Source organism: Pantherophis guttatus, chromosome 3 (genome assembly GCF_059756535.1).
Source record: "Pantherophis guttatus breed Tessera chromosome 3, ASM5975653v1, whole genome shotgun sequence".
Taxonomy (NCBI): Eukaryota; Metazoa; Chordata; class Lepidosauria; order Squamata; family Colubridae; genus Pantherophis; species Pantherophis guttatus.
In genome coordinates, this window is record NC_142065.1 from 36,005,815 (window position 1) to 36,025,169 (window position 19,355).

At 36.3% G+C, this 19,355-nt stretch overlaps 1 protein-coding gene across 4 annotated transcripts; it reads right to left on the bottom strand.

The window, feature by feature from the left end:
• Nucleotides 1-15: 15 nt before the first annotated feature.
• ERGIC3 (ERGIC and golgi 3) lies at nt 16-19,147 on the bottom strand. Of its 4 annotated transcripts, none has more exons than XM_034414130.3 (14): nt 18,985-19,147; nt 15,692-15,762; nt 14,199-14,286; nt 12,636-12,722; nt 11,757-11,850; nt 10,483-10,648; nt 9,458-9,515; nt 8,414-8,428; nt 4,446-4,477; nt 3,712-3,808; nt 1,947-2,011; nt 1,263-1,399; nt 885-940; nt 16-465 (listed from the first exon to the last, which is right to left on the bottom strand). In XM_034414130.3, the coding sequence occupies exons 1-14, from the start codon at nt 19,070-19,072 to the stop codon at nt 386-388; spliced, it is 1,134 nt and encodes a 377-aa protein (XP_034270021.1). In that variant the 5' UTR covers nt 19,073-19,147; the 3' UTR covers nt 16-385. The 4 variants fall into 4 exon arrangements, with proteins under 4 accessions (XP_034270021.1, XP_034270019.1, XP_087745398.1 ...); XM_034414128.3 differs by having other exon boundaries at nt 12,603-12,722; XM_087889272.1 differs by lacking the exon at nt 8,414-8,428.
• Nucleotides 19,148-19,355: the final 208 nt, after the last annotated feature.

Genomic DNA, 19,355 nt, shown 5'->3' on the forward strand with positions numbered 1-19,355 from the left:
AAATTATCACATCACTTTAGTAAAACATTTTCCTGAGAATTTATTTCAACCACACAATTTACAGTATCACTAAATACAAATTAAATTAGAAATAACTAGTTTAGACATATAGAAGTTCTTGTGGTCTATATTCTGGATGACACTTTTGGAATATAGAAATTGAAATATATGCCAACAGATTAATGTGAATATTAAAACAGAAATGTTTTAACAGCCACAAACATTGATCTTTAAATTTAATCCCTGTTTGACTTGTCCCAGGGCTGGAATGTCAGTCTCTTCTCAAAAGTCCAATTATCTTCACTTGGCACATTCATATTGGACATTGATGTTAGGGTTATTTTTCAATTTTTCAAGTCTTTTAGGAAGGTTTGTAGATACTAATCTATGTAGTTTTTCCAAGTTCAATTTTCTTCTGAATGGCTCGAGCTGAATGATAGATCAAAGAATCAATGAGTCCTGCAACTGAAAAGAGGGAAAGGAAGGTCAGTTTAATTACCTATAGAAAAGAAAAAAAGAAAAAAATCCTGCAATATTGCCACAAAATAAAAAGAACCCTGCTGGCATTCGTTCCAAATTCTATTCTTCTGGTATAATACATTCTTAACCATGTCAATTTAATATTGTTGAATCAATCAGGAGTTATAGTTTTTCAAAAGCTGTATATTAAGTAGAAGCCACAAATATTATTACTAATAGCAACTGTCAAATTTTCCCTATTTATCATTTTATTTGCATTCATAATGGAAATTCTGAAATCTTGTAGCAGAAGTGATTTGAAAATGACCTGAAAGTATGATGCATAGATCAACATTTACAAACTAATTTCAGATTCAAAATGAATAGAAAACTATTTAAATTTTTGAACACAAAAATACAGTTACCTGTAAACACTCCTCCAATAATAGCACAGACGCCTGTGAGAAAATGTGTAAAGGACCTGGATTTGGAAAAAACATTCCTCAGATTAACATATATTTACATTCTGAAGGCAAAAATTGAAATCAGTGAGAAAATTGTTTTATTAAAGCCATTTCATTGATTACATTTATGATTACATTTATAGGCAGACAAAAGTCAGATACATAGTCAGATCAATTTGGATCTGTTGATTCTATTTCAAAGACTGTCTTCCAGAAACCACATTTATTATCTATCTCTATGCATCACACATTTCACATGGCTTCTATAGACACGTTAAATGAAATTTTGTCTGGGGGAAAATGAGCTTCACACTCAGGCTAATGTTGAGAATCTCTCACCTGTGCTTCTCTGTTAATTTCACCATCATTGGGGAAAGCTCATATAGTACAAACACACCAGGTAGGCCTTGATCTCCAATTAGTCCGTTAGCTATTTTTTCATGCCTTGTTACTGAAAATTGATTTGTCCTCACCATCTACAAAAACGTTAAAATAGTTGATTAGGGTTAGGCATCATCTAAACTGAAGAAAAGAAAAATGCAGCTAACTGTGTATGGCTTTGCATATTCTTTAGGTAGAAGCATTCTGAAGTACATGTCACTCATTTCTCTTTTATGTATGCAAGGAGACTGCAACCATAGTAACAGTGACCTGCAATCCTTTCAAAAATTCTAAAATATCTATGATTCATATTTTGGAAGATCCTATGCCTGCTATTCATGGCTTAATAACAAAGTATCTAGAATTGTTTGTAATTTTCTATCTTGTATTTATGAATGCTATCTCTCCACTCCCAATTAAATATAGCAGACTACTTGCCCCCCAGAAAGGACTCTGCTGAAAATCTGAACTCTCCTTCATCCTGTAACCTCTCCACCTGCGTTTCTCACAGCAGATTTGGGGGGATATGTAAAAGGAAAAGAAAACAATAACAGAATCTGAATAAAAGACTGTTCATCTAATGTTGAATTTAACCAAATTTAAACAAAACTATTTAAAGAAAAGACAATATTCAGCTCTTACCTCACCATCAACTTTCATGTATACTGTGGGGACTACTTTTACAAAATACTGGAACATCATCGAAGCTAAAAGACAAAATAAAATCATAATGGGTGAAACAGAAAATATTCTGTCTTTTGAACCCAGTACAAATACTGTATGGTGTCTAATGACTCTGGTGGATTGTTTTGGATTAAATGTGGTTCAGCTGGAGGGAAAAAAATCACTGTGGTTGTTCCAACTTCAGGCTGAAATAAAATTGGAAGAAATCCCAGAGTGATTTTACAGGGCATAACAAAGCTGGTTTGCATCACCTCATTTTTCATTGCATTTATATTGTCAGCCATCCCATCACCAAACACTTTTCCTTCCTTGCTTCCCCGCAACAACCACAATTGCCATCAGTGTTTGCACATCCCACTGCAAAGGAAATCCCTCACTGCCAGGGATGTCCACATACATTATTGACACAGAAAACCAAGAGTGACTTTTCCCCATTTCTTCCTCAAACCATTTCTAACTGGAAAATGCATTCTGGGCCACTGTATTTGGAACAACCCCCCCCCCCCAATTGTTCCATACAGGGACTCAAACAACCGAATAGCTCGTGCCAAGTATAAAGTAACCAAAATTGACTTTAGTAGAACTCAATCAGTAATTTGATAGGCATTAATAGATTTGGGCATGAAATCCACCAGGATCTTATCTTCCCATTCTCTTCACACAGCTTGTGAAACTCTACTCAATATCAAAAAAAGACTACCATACATCTTATTACATTGCTGCCTGAGGGAAAAAGCCCCCAAGTTTTCCTCCAGAATTAATTATTAACATAGATTCCTGATGATTATGTGATAATATTTATGTAGCCACTTTCTTCCTGGATGTTTTAAGACTTCTCAGTTAATAATCATGAGATTATTTATAGTCTCCCACCCAAGTATTGATCAGGTATGACCTTGCTTAGTTTTCCTCAGATAAGCCAAGATTTGTAGGTGCTGCCACCTACTGTGGACATCTAAAAACTAGGGATGTGCAAAACAGTGTCGTTTTGCACAGATCTTAAAGTGTTTTTCAGAATAGGAAGTGGCTTGTAATTGCACGCAACTATCAAAAAGTAGTTTTGATACTTTTGTGGAGAAAACCTCAAGAAATTTTAAAACTTCAAGAATCTTAAAACAATGATTTAGGATTCAGCAACAATTTGAAATAGATTAGTACCAGCCATTTTAGGGATGGTGTTTTATGAATTTTTATGAATTTCAGCAGACTCTCAATTATAAAATTATTTTTATTATAACAATTTGGATCTACAATTAATCAAACTAAGATGACATATGAAGAGAGTAAAATGAGAGGAGGCCAGGACTTCTTCCTTAAAATAATCATCCAATAAGATTGACAAACTTCTCTCTTTTTGTTGCTCTCCCCTTCAAACAAATTGAAGAAGCTAAAAGAAATTAAAAGATGATACTGTAAAGACGACCATGCAATTAGGGGATATCCATTAATGCCTAACTCTATCCACACTGCTAATGAAAACATGGAGAAAGAAGAGAGGATATGGTGCCATTGGGCATATACTTCTTAGTCTGAAGTAAAAAAGAGAGGGAAACTTGCATTTCTATGGTTCTGCTGAAAAGTTACCAAGCTCCATTTTATAATTAAAATTATTAGTTTAGCCAAATCTATTTTACTTAAGCACCCAACAAACGGTAAACAAATGTTATGCTGATTGTCACCTTTATTTACCAGTTTAGATTGAAAGGCTGCTTCAAACTAATACCTTGATGAGCTGTGACAATGGTTCCATCAAGTGGGTTCACAAGACCTGGATAATCCTTCCCAAATGAAAGATGCCTGATAATATGTGTTATGTTTATCTGAAACAAGCAAAGAAACAAAGTCCCAAAATGTCAAGGAGTTGCAGAAATAGCACAGATGGAACAGGCTGGGGGCCATTCACAACACAGGTACCATTTCATATCATGGATGAAATATGACTCTTGTTATTCATTAGTTCCCAGCCCGTGCCTAGGCACACACATGCATTTTACAGGCTTCCATCTTTGTGGATTGGAACAACAAGTATTTAGCACCTGTGCCAGTTTATGCCAGGACATATTGTACTCTTATTGTTTCCTTTCTGTGTGTACATTACCAGAGGGCAGAAGCAGTGCAGCTCTCCCTGGGCAATTATACATCTGTACTCCCTCCTGGGAACAGCAGCCGTAAGAAAGAGATAGGTTGTTTGTTTGAGCTACGTCCTCTATCAAAGAGGACAACAATTCTAGCAAAAGGGGAGAGGGATTTTTTTAAAAGCATGAACGCATTGCATAATGAACTCTACAATAATTTTAAATAGAATAATTTTATTCCTCCTACAATTATGATGTTGTTATTCTCTACAGATGCCACAGTAATATATGACAAATTATCTACATGTACATAGCTGATAGATCTCTTCTCCCTTCCAATATAAATAGAAAGCTCAGATACAAGCTCCCTTAGGGAACTTACATTGTCAAGTCCATAACTCTGAAGATCATGAACTGCAAAAAGACAGACAACACATAAAGTTACTGGAGCAAGCCTTTTTTGTATGAGACAATTATGTATTTTTTTAAAAAATCTAAAAGTTGAATTTTTTAGAATCAGCATTTCCAAGTAACTGATACATGATACACTCTTAAGTTGAAATAGCTTAAATAACTTAAATAATTTAATTTAAATAACTAAATTAACTAAATAGCTCCTCAATAGTAAATGCATACATAAATCTTTTAAAATTTTCCATTATGACCCTAAACTGTCTTCTTCTCCACAATTTCACAATCGTTTTAGTGTTAAAACTATGCCTATATTGATGTCTAAACTCATTCGGGATAAATTAAAAAGAAAAAAAAGCTTCTATAAATTTATCCCAATTTAGTTGTAATTATTCTGTAAATTATTCTGTAAAATACTGATTTCAGAGACACTTTATTTCAGCAGGATCTACCAAATATATAAAAATTACTCTTTAATGTCAAGGGTCTTAAAGAAATATAAAGGAATATTTAGATATAAATTGTTTAAACATTCCTCTTAGCAACTAAACTCATGAAACATTACTGTAACATAAACTCTTAAGGATTTGATCAAGGCAATATAGAATGTATTCAACTAAGCAGGAAGATGAAATGCAAAGGTAATATCTAACTGAACCCACATTTGGAAAATCATAATGTTTATTTTCAAAATTATTGTTTCTCATATTATGCAGTAGCAAATGTAAATACTGTGCATATATGCAGAGACCATGATAGATCTCTATCATTTATAGTAGGAATTTCTACCCGTGTTTAGTTGAAAAATAGTACTTCGCTCCGTGTAAAGTATAAGGTATTTGAAACACATATTTTTAAAATGTGTGTGAAACTGGTTTCAATGATCTATAAAATAGAATGTGCATAAAACAAGAAACATTCTATTTCATGACTGGGCAATACAACCCCATTCAGAATGCTAGAATAACAATTGGAAGGGACCTTGGAGGTCTTCTAGTCCAACCCTCTGCTTAGGCAGGAAACCCTATACCAGGTGGGCAACTGTGGCCCTTTTACAACCTGTGGACTTCAACTCCCAGAATTCCTGAGACAGCCAAGCTGGCTCAAGAATTCTGGGAATTGAAGTCCACAGGTTGTAAAAGGGCCACAGTTGCCCACCCCTGCCCTATACCATTTCAAATGGTTGTCCAATCTCTTCTTTAAAACTTCCAGTGTTGGAGCATTCACAACTTCAGGAGGCAAGATGTTCCACAGATTAATTGTTTAACTGTTAGGAAATTTCTTCTTAGTTCTAGGTCGTTTCTCTCCTTGATTAGTTTCCATGCCTTGCTTCTTGTCTTGCCCTCAGGTGCTTTGGAGAATAGCTTGACAGTTGACTCCTTCCTCTCTGTGGCAACCCCTGCTCCACTGGAACATTTCAAGTTGGCTAGGTTTCATACAGATTTTTTTATTGTGCTATCAAGTTGTTGTTGTTGTAAATAGGTATTTAGAATATTGACATCGTTGCTGTTCAGAATTTCAGTACATTCCTTCCATCTTTCATCTTCTTCAGCATATCAGTTTGAGATTGGAAGTTTCTTTGATTTTATTTCGGAGTTCTTCTGGTTCCCTGTCAATGAGATTCAGGAGTTCAAAGTGATTCCCAATGTTCTCCTTGAAAACAGTGGGTATATGCTCCAGATCATATTTTGGAAACTGTTTTGACTTTATTCTTCTGGTTTATCTTGACTTAGAACTTGCACACAAGGATCTGTTGCAACGCTTCTAGCCACATCTTTGCTGTTAAAACTGAGCTCTTCCATTTCCTTGTATCAATATGATGTAATTAAAGTAGCAAACACTGAAAAGTGGTTCTCCTGCTTCACTTCTGTTCCTGAGAATATTTGGCTAGCTACTATTTCCAACATTAAAATTCCTGGCTCTAAGCACAACACATCTTGCTTGCATTTTCAGTCAATTTCAGATTGAATTTGACTATGAAACCTGTCAGCCCCTCCTGCATCAATGGCTGCCTAACTGTTATATTAAAGGGTTGTCTGCAAAATTTAATTGATATTATTTAGATACTGGCTGCATTGTACTCAAGGATGATCTTTGCTATATTTTTCCTGATTTGAAAAAGGCCATTATTTCTTTATTTGTGTTCTGAACACTAAATAGTATAATCGTAGTATATTGTAAATTGCCCATAGCCGTTTGGATAGCAGAATGGGCAGCATTTAATTTAATAAATAAATAAATAAAACCATCTGATTGAAAGTGTCCAATTTCAGTCCATTTGATTCACTAATCACTGAAATGTCAGGGTGTAATTAGTTAGTTTCATCTTTCACCATGTTGAGCTTTCTCATGGCCATGCTTCTTACCTTCCATGTTTCCCACTGTAATTTTTTCTTTGCTGCTTCAGATATTCTTTTCCTGCATGGCAGCATCAGCAACTAACTATCCCAAGGGCTTTAATGTAATTGTATCACAAACACAAAATGGCAAAAATAACTCCGGCTCTTCCTCAGTAGCATGCCATCTAACTTGAGGATGAATCATCATCCAGCACTAAACTGTCAATCATTTTAAAGCTTAAAATGTTCTGAGGGTTTAAGGCACAAAAAAGTAAAATAATGCAATTGACGGGCATTACTTGTACTAAGAGGCCTGTTGTCAACTCATGACAAAGTACAAACAACTTTTCTCTTTCCCACAGCAAAAAGAAAGAAGAAAATGCTCTAATGTGATTTTCTGTGGTCAGCCAAGTACAGTAATATCTTGCTGATGCTTAGGGGTCTGGAAGGGTGAAGTAATCATTACCAGGCCCTTGCTTCTTACGAGAGATGGGACATGCAAAAAAATTCTCTCTTTCTCTTCCACAGCAAAAGAAAAGCATAATAAGCAATAGATTGTTGCTGTACAATAACTACCACCACTAAGAGTACAAATTAGCATCATCACCATCATCACTATTGGACTATTTAATCACCAGACCACTTGCTTTTAAATAAATAACTTTATTATTTATTTAAATATTATTACACTACAACAGCAAAAAAAAAAAAAAGGAAGAAAAGCACTGTTGTGTTTCAATAAACAAACTGATAGAACCTGCATCTAAACTTGCACTCTGACACTGAACATCAGCAAGGTACTAAAACATGCACAAACAAATCAGCCCAATTTCAATTTTAAATGCACTATAAAAACACAAAACCTACAAAGCATAACAGCCAGACCCTACCAAGCGAATCATACCAACATAAAAATGTAAATACTTGTTTCATTTTTAAAGATTTGATTTGATATTGAGAGTTAGGTTTATGGGACAAACCTGACAATTCTATTGAATGATAGACGTCAATTACTTCTGATATATAAGCTTTATAAAAATTCCAATGTATTCCTCTTGGAACATAATGCAGCGTGAAGAGTTGATAACTGATAACACTGATGCTTCTACAAAGTTTACCTTAAATCATTGTTTGTTATAAATCCTATCTTCTTCAAAACTATGTTTGCTAACTTTGCAATGGTGTTATCTCTGCTCTTTATATATATTCTACAGAAAGTTTGAAGGGGGCCTTACTACTTCACACATATATAGTTTGTATAAGAAAATTTGTGTGATTCGATGGATTAGAAAGGATAAGTAGTAGTACACCCTCTAAATGTTCAGGAAAATTGTTTTTTTAAGAACAAAATTGTCATCAAAACAACCTCAATATTTTAATGGAACATCATAGCCATATAACGCCCATTCCCAAATCCTTGAACCAAAAATGCTATATCTAATATCATCCTCAGTTTGATCAAATCCTTAAGTATTACCAAGCCTTAACAGGAGAAATTAGTCCCCTTTATTATAACAGTACAGAATTAGCAAATAAAATAAATCACCAAGACTTTAATTTCAACAGCATGCATGCATATTTCCAAATGTTTGAACATTACCTAATTCAGTTAGGACTGCATGTAATAGATAATAAATGATAAATTTACAGAGGTGCTATCCTACTCAGGGCATTTTGACTTAATTCTTTTTAGAAAATAAATTCTTAGAATACAAAGAAAGAATTAAATACTTTTGACCAAGATCTTATACCTTTTGCAGGCAATTGTATGTCAAACATCAGAAAAATGAATAAAGAACTGCCAGAGACTTTCCACACAAAAATGAAAAACTATAATGGAGAGTAGCCAACACAGAATTCGACTCAACTTTCATGAAATTATTATACACAGTTTGTTCAAGTAAATTTGCAAGCTTTGGGCAGAAGCCAACGTCCTTCTTCCTCTTGAAGAGGGTAAGCTTATTTACTCAGTTTTAGCTCACAATCCAACCAATAGTTTCCAATCAGTTTCATGTAGAAAGTCTCAAGTGCCACATAAGAAAAGGAAATAGCACTACAGTACAGTGCCACAGCTGCAATAAAATTGCTGGGCATCATTTAAAGCAACAAACCTAATGTTTGTTGCTTTAAATTACATATGAATTTTTCAGTCTCAAATATCCAACATTTATTTGATCTAAAGTGTACTGAATGTCATGTATGTTGATATTTTATTTTTATATGTTGAAAACGTATTTTATTAAATCAGTCCTGCAAAGGAAACAGATGATCATATCATCTGAATGCCTTTAAAATTGTACTTATAGCATTTCCAGTACAGAAGGAAATTATGATAAGAAACTATTTGTGTTTATATTGTTTGTGTGTGTACACATATACACACATACACACACACACACACACAGAACCTTGGATATTACCCCCTTTTTCTTCTCATGAAAACAGTACTTTTGAAATCTTTCCTCTTGCTAGTTCTTCTACACTCCAGGAATGATATATTAGTTATACTGCTAGAGTTAATGACAACTACTGTGCAGTAACTGGACTGATATTATATAAGCACCATCAATCAGTTAATGTATTCTAAAATTTAAGGAAGGAGGCAGGGACGTTTGTAATATATTCAATGCATGTGTTACTTTACCGTGAACATGGGACTGTTGAAAGCTTTTTCCTGGTGCAAAGTGAAAATTGCCAGCTACCTGTAAGAGAAATCCAGATTTCATTCAATTATATAGTTCTCTACACCAAACAGCAGCAGCTTTGAAAAGTGTGTCTTTTTAAATTAAGAAAATCCCTCTTATTTGAATATTTAAAAGGAGCACATATGCCTTTGCCTGAAATGGAATCTGAACAGATGCTTCTAATATTTTAAATAGTGTCATATATAAATCCTTTGTGTTTTCATTTGTAACAGTTAAATTCAACATGACAAAAAATGTTCAATATATCAGCCATATATAGCCCTTATGTAAGATACCCCATCCTCATTTTAAATGCAAATTGTTTACTGAACTGCACACTGAAAAGAGGCACTGCCTCAAACGTATGCCTAACTATGTTTAAACTCAATGCCATTCTTACTGAAAAGCACATACTCAGAAACAATCCATTCTACTGAATTGTTTAATTGCATTAAACAATTATTTCATAGTGAAAGTTTGAATGGCTAAAGATATGTGGTGTTCTGTCCAAGTCACACTTGGTTGTTAAGTGAATCTGACTTGACTTTGCTTATCAGAAGGTGACAACAGGTTATCACATGACCCTGGGACACAGCAACAGTCATAAATATGACCAGCTGCTAAGCATCTGAATTTTGATCATGCAACCATGGGGATGCTACAACTGTTGTAAGTGTGAAAAATGGTCATAAGTCACTTTTTAAAATGCTGTTGTAACTTTGAATGGACACTAAATGAACTGCTACCCTGTTTTCCCCAAAATAAGACATCTCCTGATAATAAGCCCAATCGGGCTCTTGAGCGCACAGCAATAAGGCCAAGGACTTATTTTAGGGTTCAAAAAAATATAAGACAAGGTCTTATTTTTGGGGAAACACAATAGAAGTTGAGGACTATTTATACTAAACTTCTACTTAGCATGATTAACCTTTTATACTGAGTGAAATGCCAATGCAGAGCGATGATAAAAAATTGCCATGCTTACTTTATTGACCTCTAAAAATCCATATACTTTGCATCCCTCATTTTTTTGCTCCTGCATTTTCTCGCTAAAACCTTCTCTCTTGCATTGCTCTATAGTATCTGGATTCTTGAAGGCCCACCCTCGACGCCTGTATGCTTCCCTCACATCATCACAAGTATTGCAGCATCTGCCAGAAAACAACATGCATAACACATTCATTAGAAATAGGGGGAAAAGTTTACTATAGTTTGCTGCTATCACATACATTACAAAGCCTGAAAATTATGATTGTCAGGTGTTTTTTTTCCAGAGTCCTGTATGAACTGAAAGTAATATTAGATAGACTGCTAGATGTCTGCCATGGCATTTCCAAAGTGTATGAAAACTGGGAGAGGCAGAAAAAGTTAAGACAGACATCACAGTAGTACAGGTTAGTCCTCAATTTACGACCACAATTGAACCCAAAATTTCTGTTGTTAAGCAAGACATTTGTTAAGGGAACTCTGCCCCATTTTATGACCTTTCTTGCCACAGTTGTCAAGTGAATCACTGCAGTTGTTAAGTTAGTAATGGTTGTTAAGTGAATCTGGCTTCTCTATTGACTTTGCTTGTCAGAAGGTCTCAAAAGGGGATCTCTTTTGAGATGAGGAATTAAACAGAAATATTTCATGCTCCCAGGTACACAGCAGACTTCACATCTGCTAACTTATAGGGACAGGGGATATTGGACCATATTTGGGAGACAGCACACACATAGTAAGTTACTGTTGCAATTAACAACTTGTAGGTACTACAAATACCTGCAAGTAATCTTCCTAAGAAAATAATCTAAGAATCTAATCTTCCTAAGAAATAATCTAAGAAAATAATGCAATAAAAGACTTCCACCCAGCAGCTTTGTTTCAAGCAAAACTCTTATTGCACAGTTTGCAATCCTATCTGCCTATCTGCCTAGAGACTTTATAAGGGTTTACCCTGGAGTGAAACCAGTGATTCAATCCAAACCCAAATTAAGTGGCTGAAACTTCCACCAATTTCAATTTCAACTAGATTCAATCTGTCTGCTATTACTGGAAAAATAGTTGACTGAAATCCATTTCCTATCCTCTATTAACAATGAAAAGCCTGGTAAACCTGTATGTTTTAGGCAAGAAAACATGCAAGAATATCAACAAAACTACAAACAACCACAAACTTAATTCTTCTTAGCAAGTTCAGAAAACAATGTAGCTATGCAGCTCCCTCCCCAAACCATTTTTTTGCTTCCAAGTCATAGTAAGAAAAGTAAAACATACTTGATATCCTCATATTCTGCTCCATAACAGCTTTCACAGCGTTCAGGATCTAATGAATTTGGATCAAAGAAAAGTTCCTCTTCTTTTCCTAATTCTGAAATAAAGACATAAAAACTGTAAAAGTAATGTATGACTAAGTATAGATCAGGGGTGTCAAACTCAAGGCCTGGCAGCTGGATCCGGCCCGTGGGATATTCAGATTTGGCCTGCGGGGCCACCTGGAAACAGCAAAGGACCGGCCCGCAGTGCTTCTGCGAGTAAAAATGGGCTCCCGAGCTCTGTTTTTGGCTGCCATAGCCTCCTTCAACACTCTGCCAGTGAAAACAGAGCTTGGGAGGACCGCGTGCACATCCACCCGTCCCGTCAAACACAACCCTGACGCGGCCCTCAATGAAATTGAGGTTGACACCCCTGGTGTAGTGCATACTCAAACATCACTAATAGCAATAGCACTTAGACTTATATACCGCTTCACAGTGCTTTACAGCCATCTCTAAGCGGTCTACAAAGTCAGCATATTGCCCCCAACAATCTGGGTCCTCATTTACCAACCTCGGAAGGATGGAAGGCTGAGTCAACCTTGAGCCGGTGAGAATTGAACTGCCGAACTGCTGAGAATCGGTAGTCAGCAGAATTAGCCTGCAGCACTGCATTCTAATCACTGTGCCACCATGGCTCTTAATACTGGTCCATCTCTATTAGTTATACCAAATATCTGGCCACAATAGAAACTTATGCCAGTCTGTCACTTTTATACCCTGAAAATCAGATGTCATGAAACTAAACCCAGTGTTACCATCTCGTCTGTAATACTGCTCCCACACTGGAACAGTATATCTATTCTACCATGTCTTTCTGCTTCTGGAGTCACATGCTTGCCATCTTTATCCAAGCGTTGTTTGAAGAGATTATGTTCAACATCTAATTGTTGCTCTCCAGCCACATCCATTGCATCAATGCTCAAATCTGTAAGTAACAAACACAGACTGTTCCAAACCGATTTGTGAGCCAATTATAGTACACAACATATCTATTGGACCATTAATGAGAACACTGAAGTTTTCTTGAAAACTATAGCAATTAGAAGACTGGATAATCAAAAATCTATGTAGATCCATAATCATACTGGCTAAGATCTAAGGGAAGAATTCTGAATCAATACTAATACATGAGTTACTGAAAATCAAGCCACAAGTTAAATAACATTTACTTATATCTCACGGTTGTTTATGTCTGAACCCTTAAGAGTAGTACTTCCTTTTACCACTTCAATACTACTACCTTGTAATCAGCATCCATCTTAACAGAATAACAGAATAACAGAGTTGGAAGGGACCAACCTCTTGCTCAAGCAGGAAACCCTATACCCGTTATGGCGAACCTATGGTGGGCACGCAAGCTCAGCTCTGGCACACATGTGCGCGCCAGCCAGCTGATTTTCGGGCCTTCTGGGCCCACCAGAAGTAGGGAAACAGGCTGTTTCCTGCCTCCGGAGGGCCTGGGGGGGGTGGGGAAGGCCTGTTTTTGCTCTCCCCAGGCCCCTAGAGAGGCTCTGGAGCCTGGGGAGAGCCTGGCCCACTGTGCCATCATGTGCCAAAAGCGGGGGAGCGCAGGGGGGTTGTGCACACATGCGTGGGGGCAGGGCACATATAATTATGGGTGTGGGCACGCGTGTGCACACACACACACACCCGCACTCCCCCCACTTTTGGCACGCGATTAGCCATCACTGCTCTATATCATTTCAGAAAAATGGCTATCCAATCTCTTCTTAAAAACTTCCAGATTTGGAGCACCCACAATTTCTGGAGACGAATTATTCTACTGATTAATTGTTCTAATTGTTAGGAAATTTCTTATTAGTTTTAGGTTGGTTCTCTTCTTGATTAGTTTCCATCCATTGCTTCTTGTTCTGCTGCCCTCAGGTGTTTCAGGAAAATAAATTGACTCCTTCTTCTTTGTGGCAGGCCCTGAGAAATTGGAACACTGCTGTTATGGTACCCCTACTCCTTCTTTTTGTTAAACTAGACATACCCAATTCCTGCAAATGTTCCTCATGTTTTAGTCTCCAGTCTCCTAGTCATCTTTGTTGCTCTTCTCTGCACTTTTTAGAGTCTCAATCTTTTTAATCATGGCGACCTAAACTGGATGCAAGTGTGGTGTAATAACAAGGCATTATAAAGTAGTACTAACACTTTGTGTGATCTTGGTTTTATCCCTCTGTTAGTGCAGCCTAGGACTGTACTGGCTTTTAAGTAAAATCTCACTTTTAAGATTTTACTTTTAATTTTAGGTAAAATCTTACTTTATTTTGCAGAGTTCCAAACACATGTTCCTAAGAAGATTAATTACAATATTATAAAATACTATGTGAAGCCAAGGAGTGTCCATTTTCCATCATTTCAATTAACTAAAAAGCAAAATTCAATACCCTTTACTCACAAGCACATGGCATATGTGGAAAAGCAATGTCTATATTTATCCGTAGCTTATCTCCCCTTGATTTATCAACATATAATTCTGGGTGAATCTAAAGATAAAGAAAATAAACAAGCAAAAAGTCATTTATAGCTTAGACCCAAGCTACTTACAGGATCACTTTTTCCCATACATTTTTACTGCCCTCTTAAATCAATGGGACACAATGGGATATGTTTGACATCAGGCACCAATTCAGATTTCTCGATGACAAGGCTCATATTAGTGAACAAATTACTACCAGATTTAAAGCAAGTTCCTTTTTTATTTCAGTTTAGAAGCAGATTTAAAATATGATTGTTTTTCCAGGAGTTTTAATGCTACCATTTTATGTTATATTTTATTATTGTTTTTAAAACAGTTTTTACTACCTTGCAAAGTGTTCAAGGAGTAATTGGCTCACATATTGGCAACTGAGACCAAGATTGTCATTGCTTAGCATGATATCACATGACTGATTTATTTAGTGAGGACAATCCTACAATCCCAACTTTATGGCCTCCCACCTTATTTGATGGGATAATTTTAAACCAGACTCCATGAGAATTTAATAAAGGTGAGACCCAAAAGAGATTTCTGGTATTTTCTTTCATATTACACCTGAATAAATGAATAAATAAATTCAATTCAAAAATTCATCAGGAATTTTTTTTAATTTGCTTAAATGGTTTGAAAACAAGCTTGCTTTTAAGCATCCTATATTCAAAGAACTAAAGAGGACTAGTTGTGGATTTTGGAAATCTAAAGCAAAGAAATTGATTTTGGACTGGTCCCATAAAGACCAGTCAGCAGAGCCAATATTCTGGACTCCTCAGAGCTGTAGCCCAATATATCTGGAGGGCAATAAGGTAAGGAATTCAGCTGGAACATACTACAGTGTAGTGAGAAGGAGACACACAATTTTTATATTTCAAGACACCTGTTATAAAGAAAAGGAAAATCCTCCTGAGGCACAACAGTCATATTAAGGTAGAAGATAGGAACCCGAAGTAATATTTCCTTTGATTAGATGAGGGCAAAAGAGGCAACAAAAAAAATGCAATGGGAGAATAGCAATTAATGACTTCAACTACATTAATTTTAATCAAATGTATAATACAAATAGACAGATTTCAACATATACACCTATATTTTAAAATATATCATTAAATATATACTTTCTGCTTGTATAAGTCCTCAAAATGGACTATAAAAGCAAATTTTACTCTTTTATTCCACTTTCAGAATGGTGCATTTGATCTACCTTTTATCTTTCGAGGCATCTTGTAAAATAAATTTGCCTGAAAGACAATAACTGGCCCATAGCTGCCTAGATTTCATAGGGCAAGTAGGAAACTTTGAATCCATTTGGTCATATCTAATATAGTATCTGCTTCTAAACAACATGTGAGAAAATCAAATGTTTATATTCAGAAATGTGTATCCTAGGACAAGAAGAAAGAAACAGACTCATTTACCTCCTTTGTAAGATAGTACTGGAGCTCTGAGAAGAACAGGAAGAACATGATGAGTCCACTGATTACAGTCACTGTATATGAAGACAGGAATATTAGGAAAGTTACATGTTGTCATATCTTAAAACTCATACATTTATCACTGTATTAACATTTGAGCATAGAAGCTGTAAAGTATTTAACTGGACAGATCAATGATCTATCTATACCGACAGACAGTTGTTCTATAATTTCAAACAGACCTTTCCCATGCTACAGAAATAGCAGGAACTGAGCCTGAAGTGCTCTGCATCGCAAAGCATTTGATCTATCACCAAACAACAGCCATTTATATGTTACTGATTTTATTGTAACTTCTTTGTTGTGATCATTGAGAGTTGAGCAGCATACAAGGTTGATCGATTTTTTTATTTATTCAAGAAAATTTAAATGGCTGCCTAATTCACTCTCAGAGATTTTGGGTTGCAAATCATCATCATCATCTCCCTAAGAATTTTTGTATATTTCTATATGTGCTATAAACATATGGGATACCAACAGGGGCCGTCACTATGGCTTCCCTGACAGGAAATGAAAATGCATATATCTTTTAAGAAAATAACACTAAAATCATGTTTGGCTTACTGAAGAAATCATGCAGGGAATACCTGGATGAATTGCTTAGGGCTAGGCCCTTTGCAGATCACCTAGTGGAGTGATGGTTAACCTTTTTGCAACCGAGTGCCCAAAGCATGCACGTGAACCCCCAAATGCAATGCGAGCATCCCCTGCGCATGCCCCCTGCCCCCTGTGCATGCCCCCCACCCCCACACATGTGCGGCAGAGACCTAAAGACCAGCTGGCCGGCGGGAGGCGCATGCACATATGCGGCAGAGCCATCACGGACCTAGTGCCTCCAATTAAAATGCCCAGCACTATAAGAATGCATAAAAAATTTGAAGATTTTTCAGGAAACCAATCAGCCTCTATGTAACTCCTTGTTGAGAGAAAAGGATTCAACACCATCTTTTTATTTAAAATACAAAGGTATCCATTTGTCCATGGCATCAAACTCGCCGCGACACATTGCCATCACTTGACATTTCACGACATTTTTCCCATTCGTGGAGCTGGGGTGGGTGTGGCCTGTATGTGACACATCCAGCCCATAGGCTGCCAGTTTGACACCCCTGAATTCTAGTCCATAAAAATGTAGCTGGAATAAGGACTGGTTTACGACAACGTAACAGCTGTTTTAGGTACAACAAATTAGCAGACCACCTCCCCCACCCACCCACACACCTCTGAAAGAAAGCTTTCTAATAAAATTTTGAATCAATATTAAATTTTGGAATGATGAACCAATCCAAGAAATAATTTAACTAGTCTTGAACTGCACTACCATATAACCTGATTGACTTTTGCTGTATGCTTGAAAAATAATTCCTTGTATGAAACTTTTTATATACAAATATTATATTCATAGAAATAATGTATACAAAAACATGTGAAAAATATATATTGCATGCCAGCTGCATGTGGAAAAGTAAATGCCTGATGAAACTTCCTAATGCAGGACCATTTGGTAAAACAAACATGTTTGTGTTATTCAGATGCAATATGGTGCAATGCTTTTACTATACCAGCAAAATAAAAAAATCAGGGGAAAAGTCCCTTCTTAGTTTTTAAGACCTTTAAAAAAGTGAAAAAATAAAATATTAGGTAATATTCATTTCTCTTCAATAATAAACTGTTAAATATTCATATACTAAACAACCAGCCATTATTCTCACCATAATTTTTAAAAGCTATACAATAGTATACTTTTTATATGATTACTTGTAAAATATTATAACTTTTGCATGCAAATGTTCATTCTCTATGGAAGACTGATATTTATTTTCTTCCAAGAAGGATGCAAGCTTTCTTTAAAGTCTTCCTTTGTCTTGTTGACTTTTGATCATGTATTTTGAGCCTCATGTATTTTGAGCCTCAAAGAGGTCCCAAAGGACAGCTGAACAGCAGCAGCAATCAACTTGCGTTTTAAAAAGCAATGCATATATTTCATTTTTTCAGATTCCAGGAAGCTGCTTTAATTAAAATTTCTACTATTGTTATCTATCTATAAGCACACATTTAAAGGAGTGGTTCTGAATCCTGGGCAGCAAAAGATTCAGAAACACATACCTACCTATCTGACAAATACATAAAAAGCTTGGATCAATACAAGTGAAAAACAAATTATGGCAAGTACTATATAGCAAAAAAATTAAAAAAAATACTCCTAAAAGAGATTATGTATTGCTTCATATATATTTTAAAAGATTTAAAATAGTTTTGAGATGTTATATTTCAGAACATTTAAATTTTAAACAAGCAATGAAATCACTAAAAAGCATCCATTCATTATCTGTGCAAGATCAATTCTGATTCTTTGTCTCATCTTTATGTTACTTTAAAAGCGTATAGATTACTGAACTTTAAAATAAGCAATGATAAAGAAAGCCATTATAAGATAATTTGACTCCTTTTACCATTCCTCAATAGAAGACCTATTTTCTTGGATTTTTACTGAGCATTCAATGACACAGGACATCTGGCAAAGGCTGAAAGATCGAAGTTAAAAACAAATCTAATCTACCATATGGTTTTAGACTGGAGAAAGTACAGTGAATAAGATGGTTTACTGAGTCTGATTTTTTTTCTCAAGAGAGTCAACAGTTCATTAGATTGCTACAAAATATATATTTCGGCTCCTTAGCAGCAAGTGGTACCAAAGCTGTACTAAGCAATCATTTCACAATCCTGGCTATTCTGTCCATTCTTAAAATATTATTTTGCCTTTTTTTAAAAAATGGAAACACTTAACTGCCTAGGCTGGATTTTCTTTAAACGATGTCCTCACATACACATTCAACGCACATATAACAACAGATAGTGCCTTAGGAATTGATGCAGTTTGCGGGCACTGAGAAAACGTTAGGTATGAGAACATAACGCACAGAAGAAAAACCACATTAAGTTCAGCCTCGATACTTTTCAATATCACAATTTCGCTCCCGATCACCAAGCTGCGAAAGGTCCAACTTCAAAAACAATCCCCAAGACCAAACGATAACAAATGCGCCAAACTCTTTTCAGTTCACACATGAAACATTACGCGGGTCCTATCTGTCTGCATGTGCAACAAACACTATGCCTCAACTTACGACCGCTTTAAACTAGCAAGGATCTCTCCAAGAGGCACCCCTCTTGTCTCCCTCCCAACGGCAGCCCTCTTGAGTCCTGTAGTCCTCGGGCAGCCGGCGGTCCCTCACCGAAAGCGCCGCCACAGGTCTTCACCCGAAAATCTTCCAGCGTCTTGGGGAAGGCATCGAACCGCTTCAGCCTCCAAAGCGACTCCATGATGGACACTCCCCCACCCACGAACCAGAAGACACGACGAACTTCCGGCCCTCGCCCCGCCCTCCGTTAGTTATCAAGGGGGTGGCGACAGGTACTGGCTTTCCCTCGGAATTGAAAGCCTGATTTCGGTGGAACAATTTTGAGGAGCTTTAAGTAAATTGACGTCTTGGGTTGCGCAACGGCGAATCTTTTGCCTAACCTGGGTCAGAGTGTGCGCGTGTGGAAACGTTACATCGTTTTGTTTCTAGTGTTCAGAGGTTTAGACATGGGGGAGTTCGAATGA

Coding starts and splice junctions, on each gene's coding strand:
- ERGIC3 (XM_034414128.3), bottom strand. CDS start 19,072: ATGGAGTCGCTTTGGAGGCTGAAGCGGTTCGATGCCTTCCCCAAGACG. Junction 11,851..12,602: donor TCCAGAAGCAGAAAGACATG/GTAGAATAGATA, acceptor TCTTTATTTCAG/AATTAGGAAAAGAAGAGGAA. Junction 1,400..1,946: donor ACATGAAAGTTGATGGTGAG/GTAAGAGCTGAA, acceptor ACGTTTTTGTAG/ATGGTGAGGACAAATCAATT.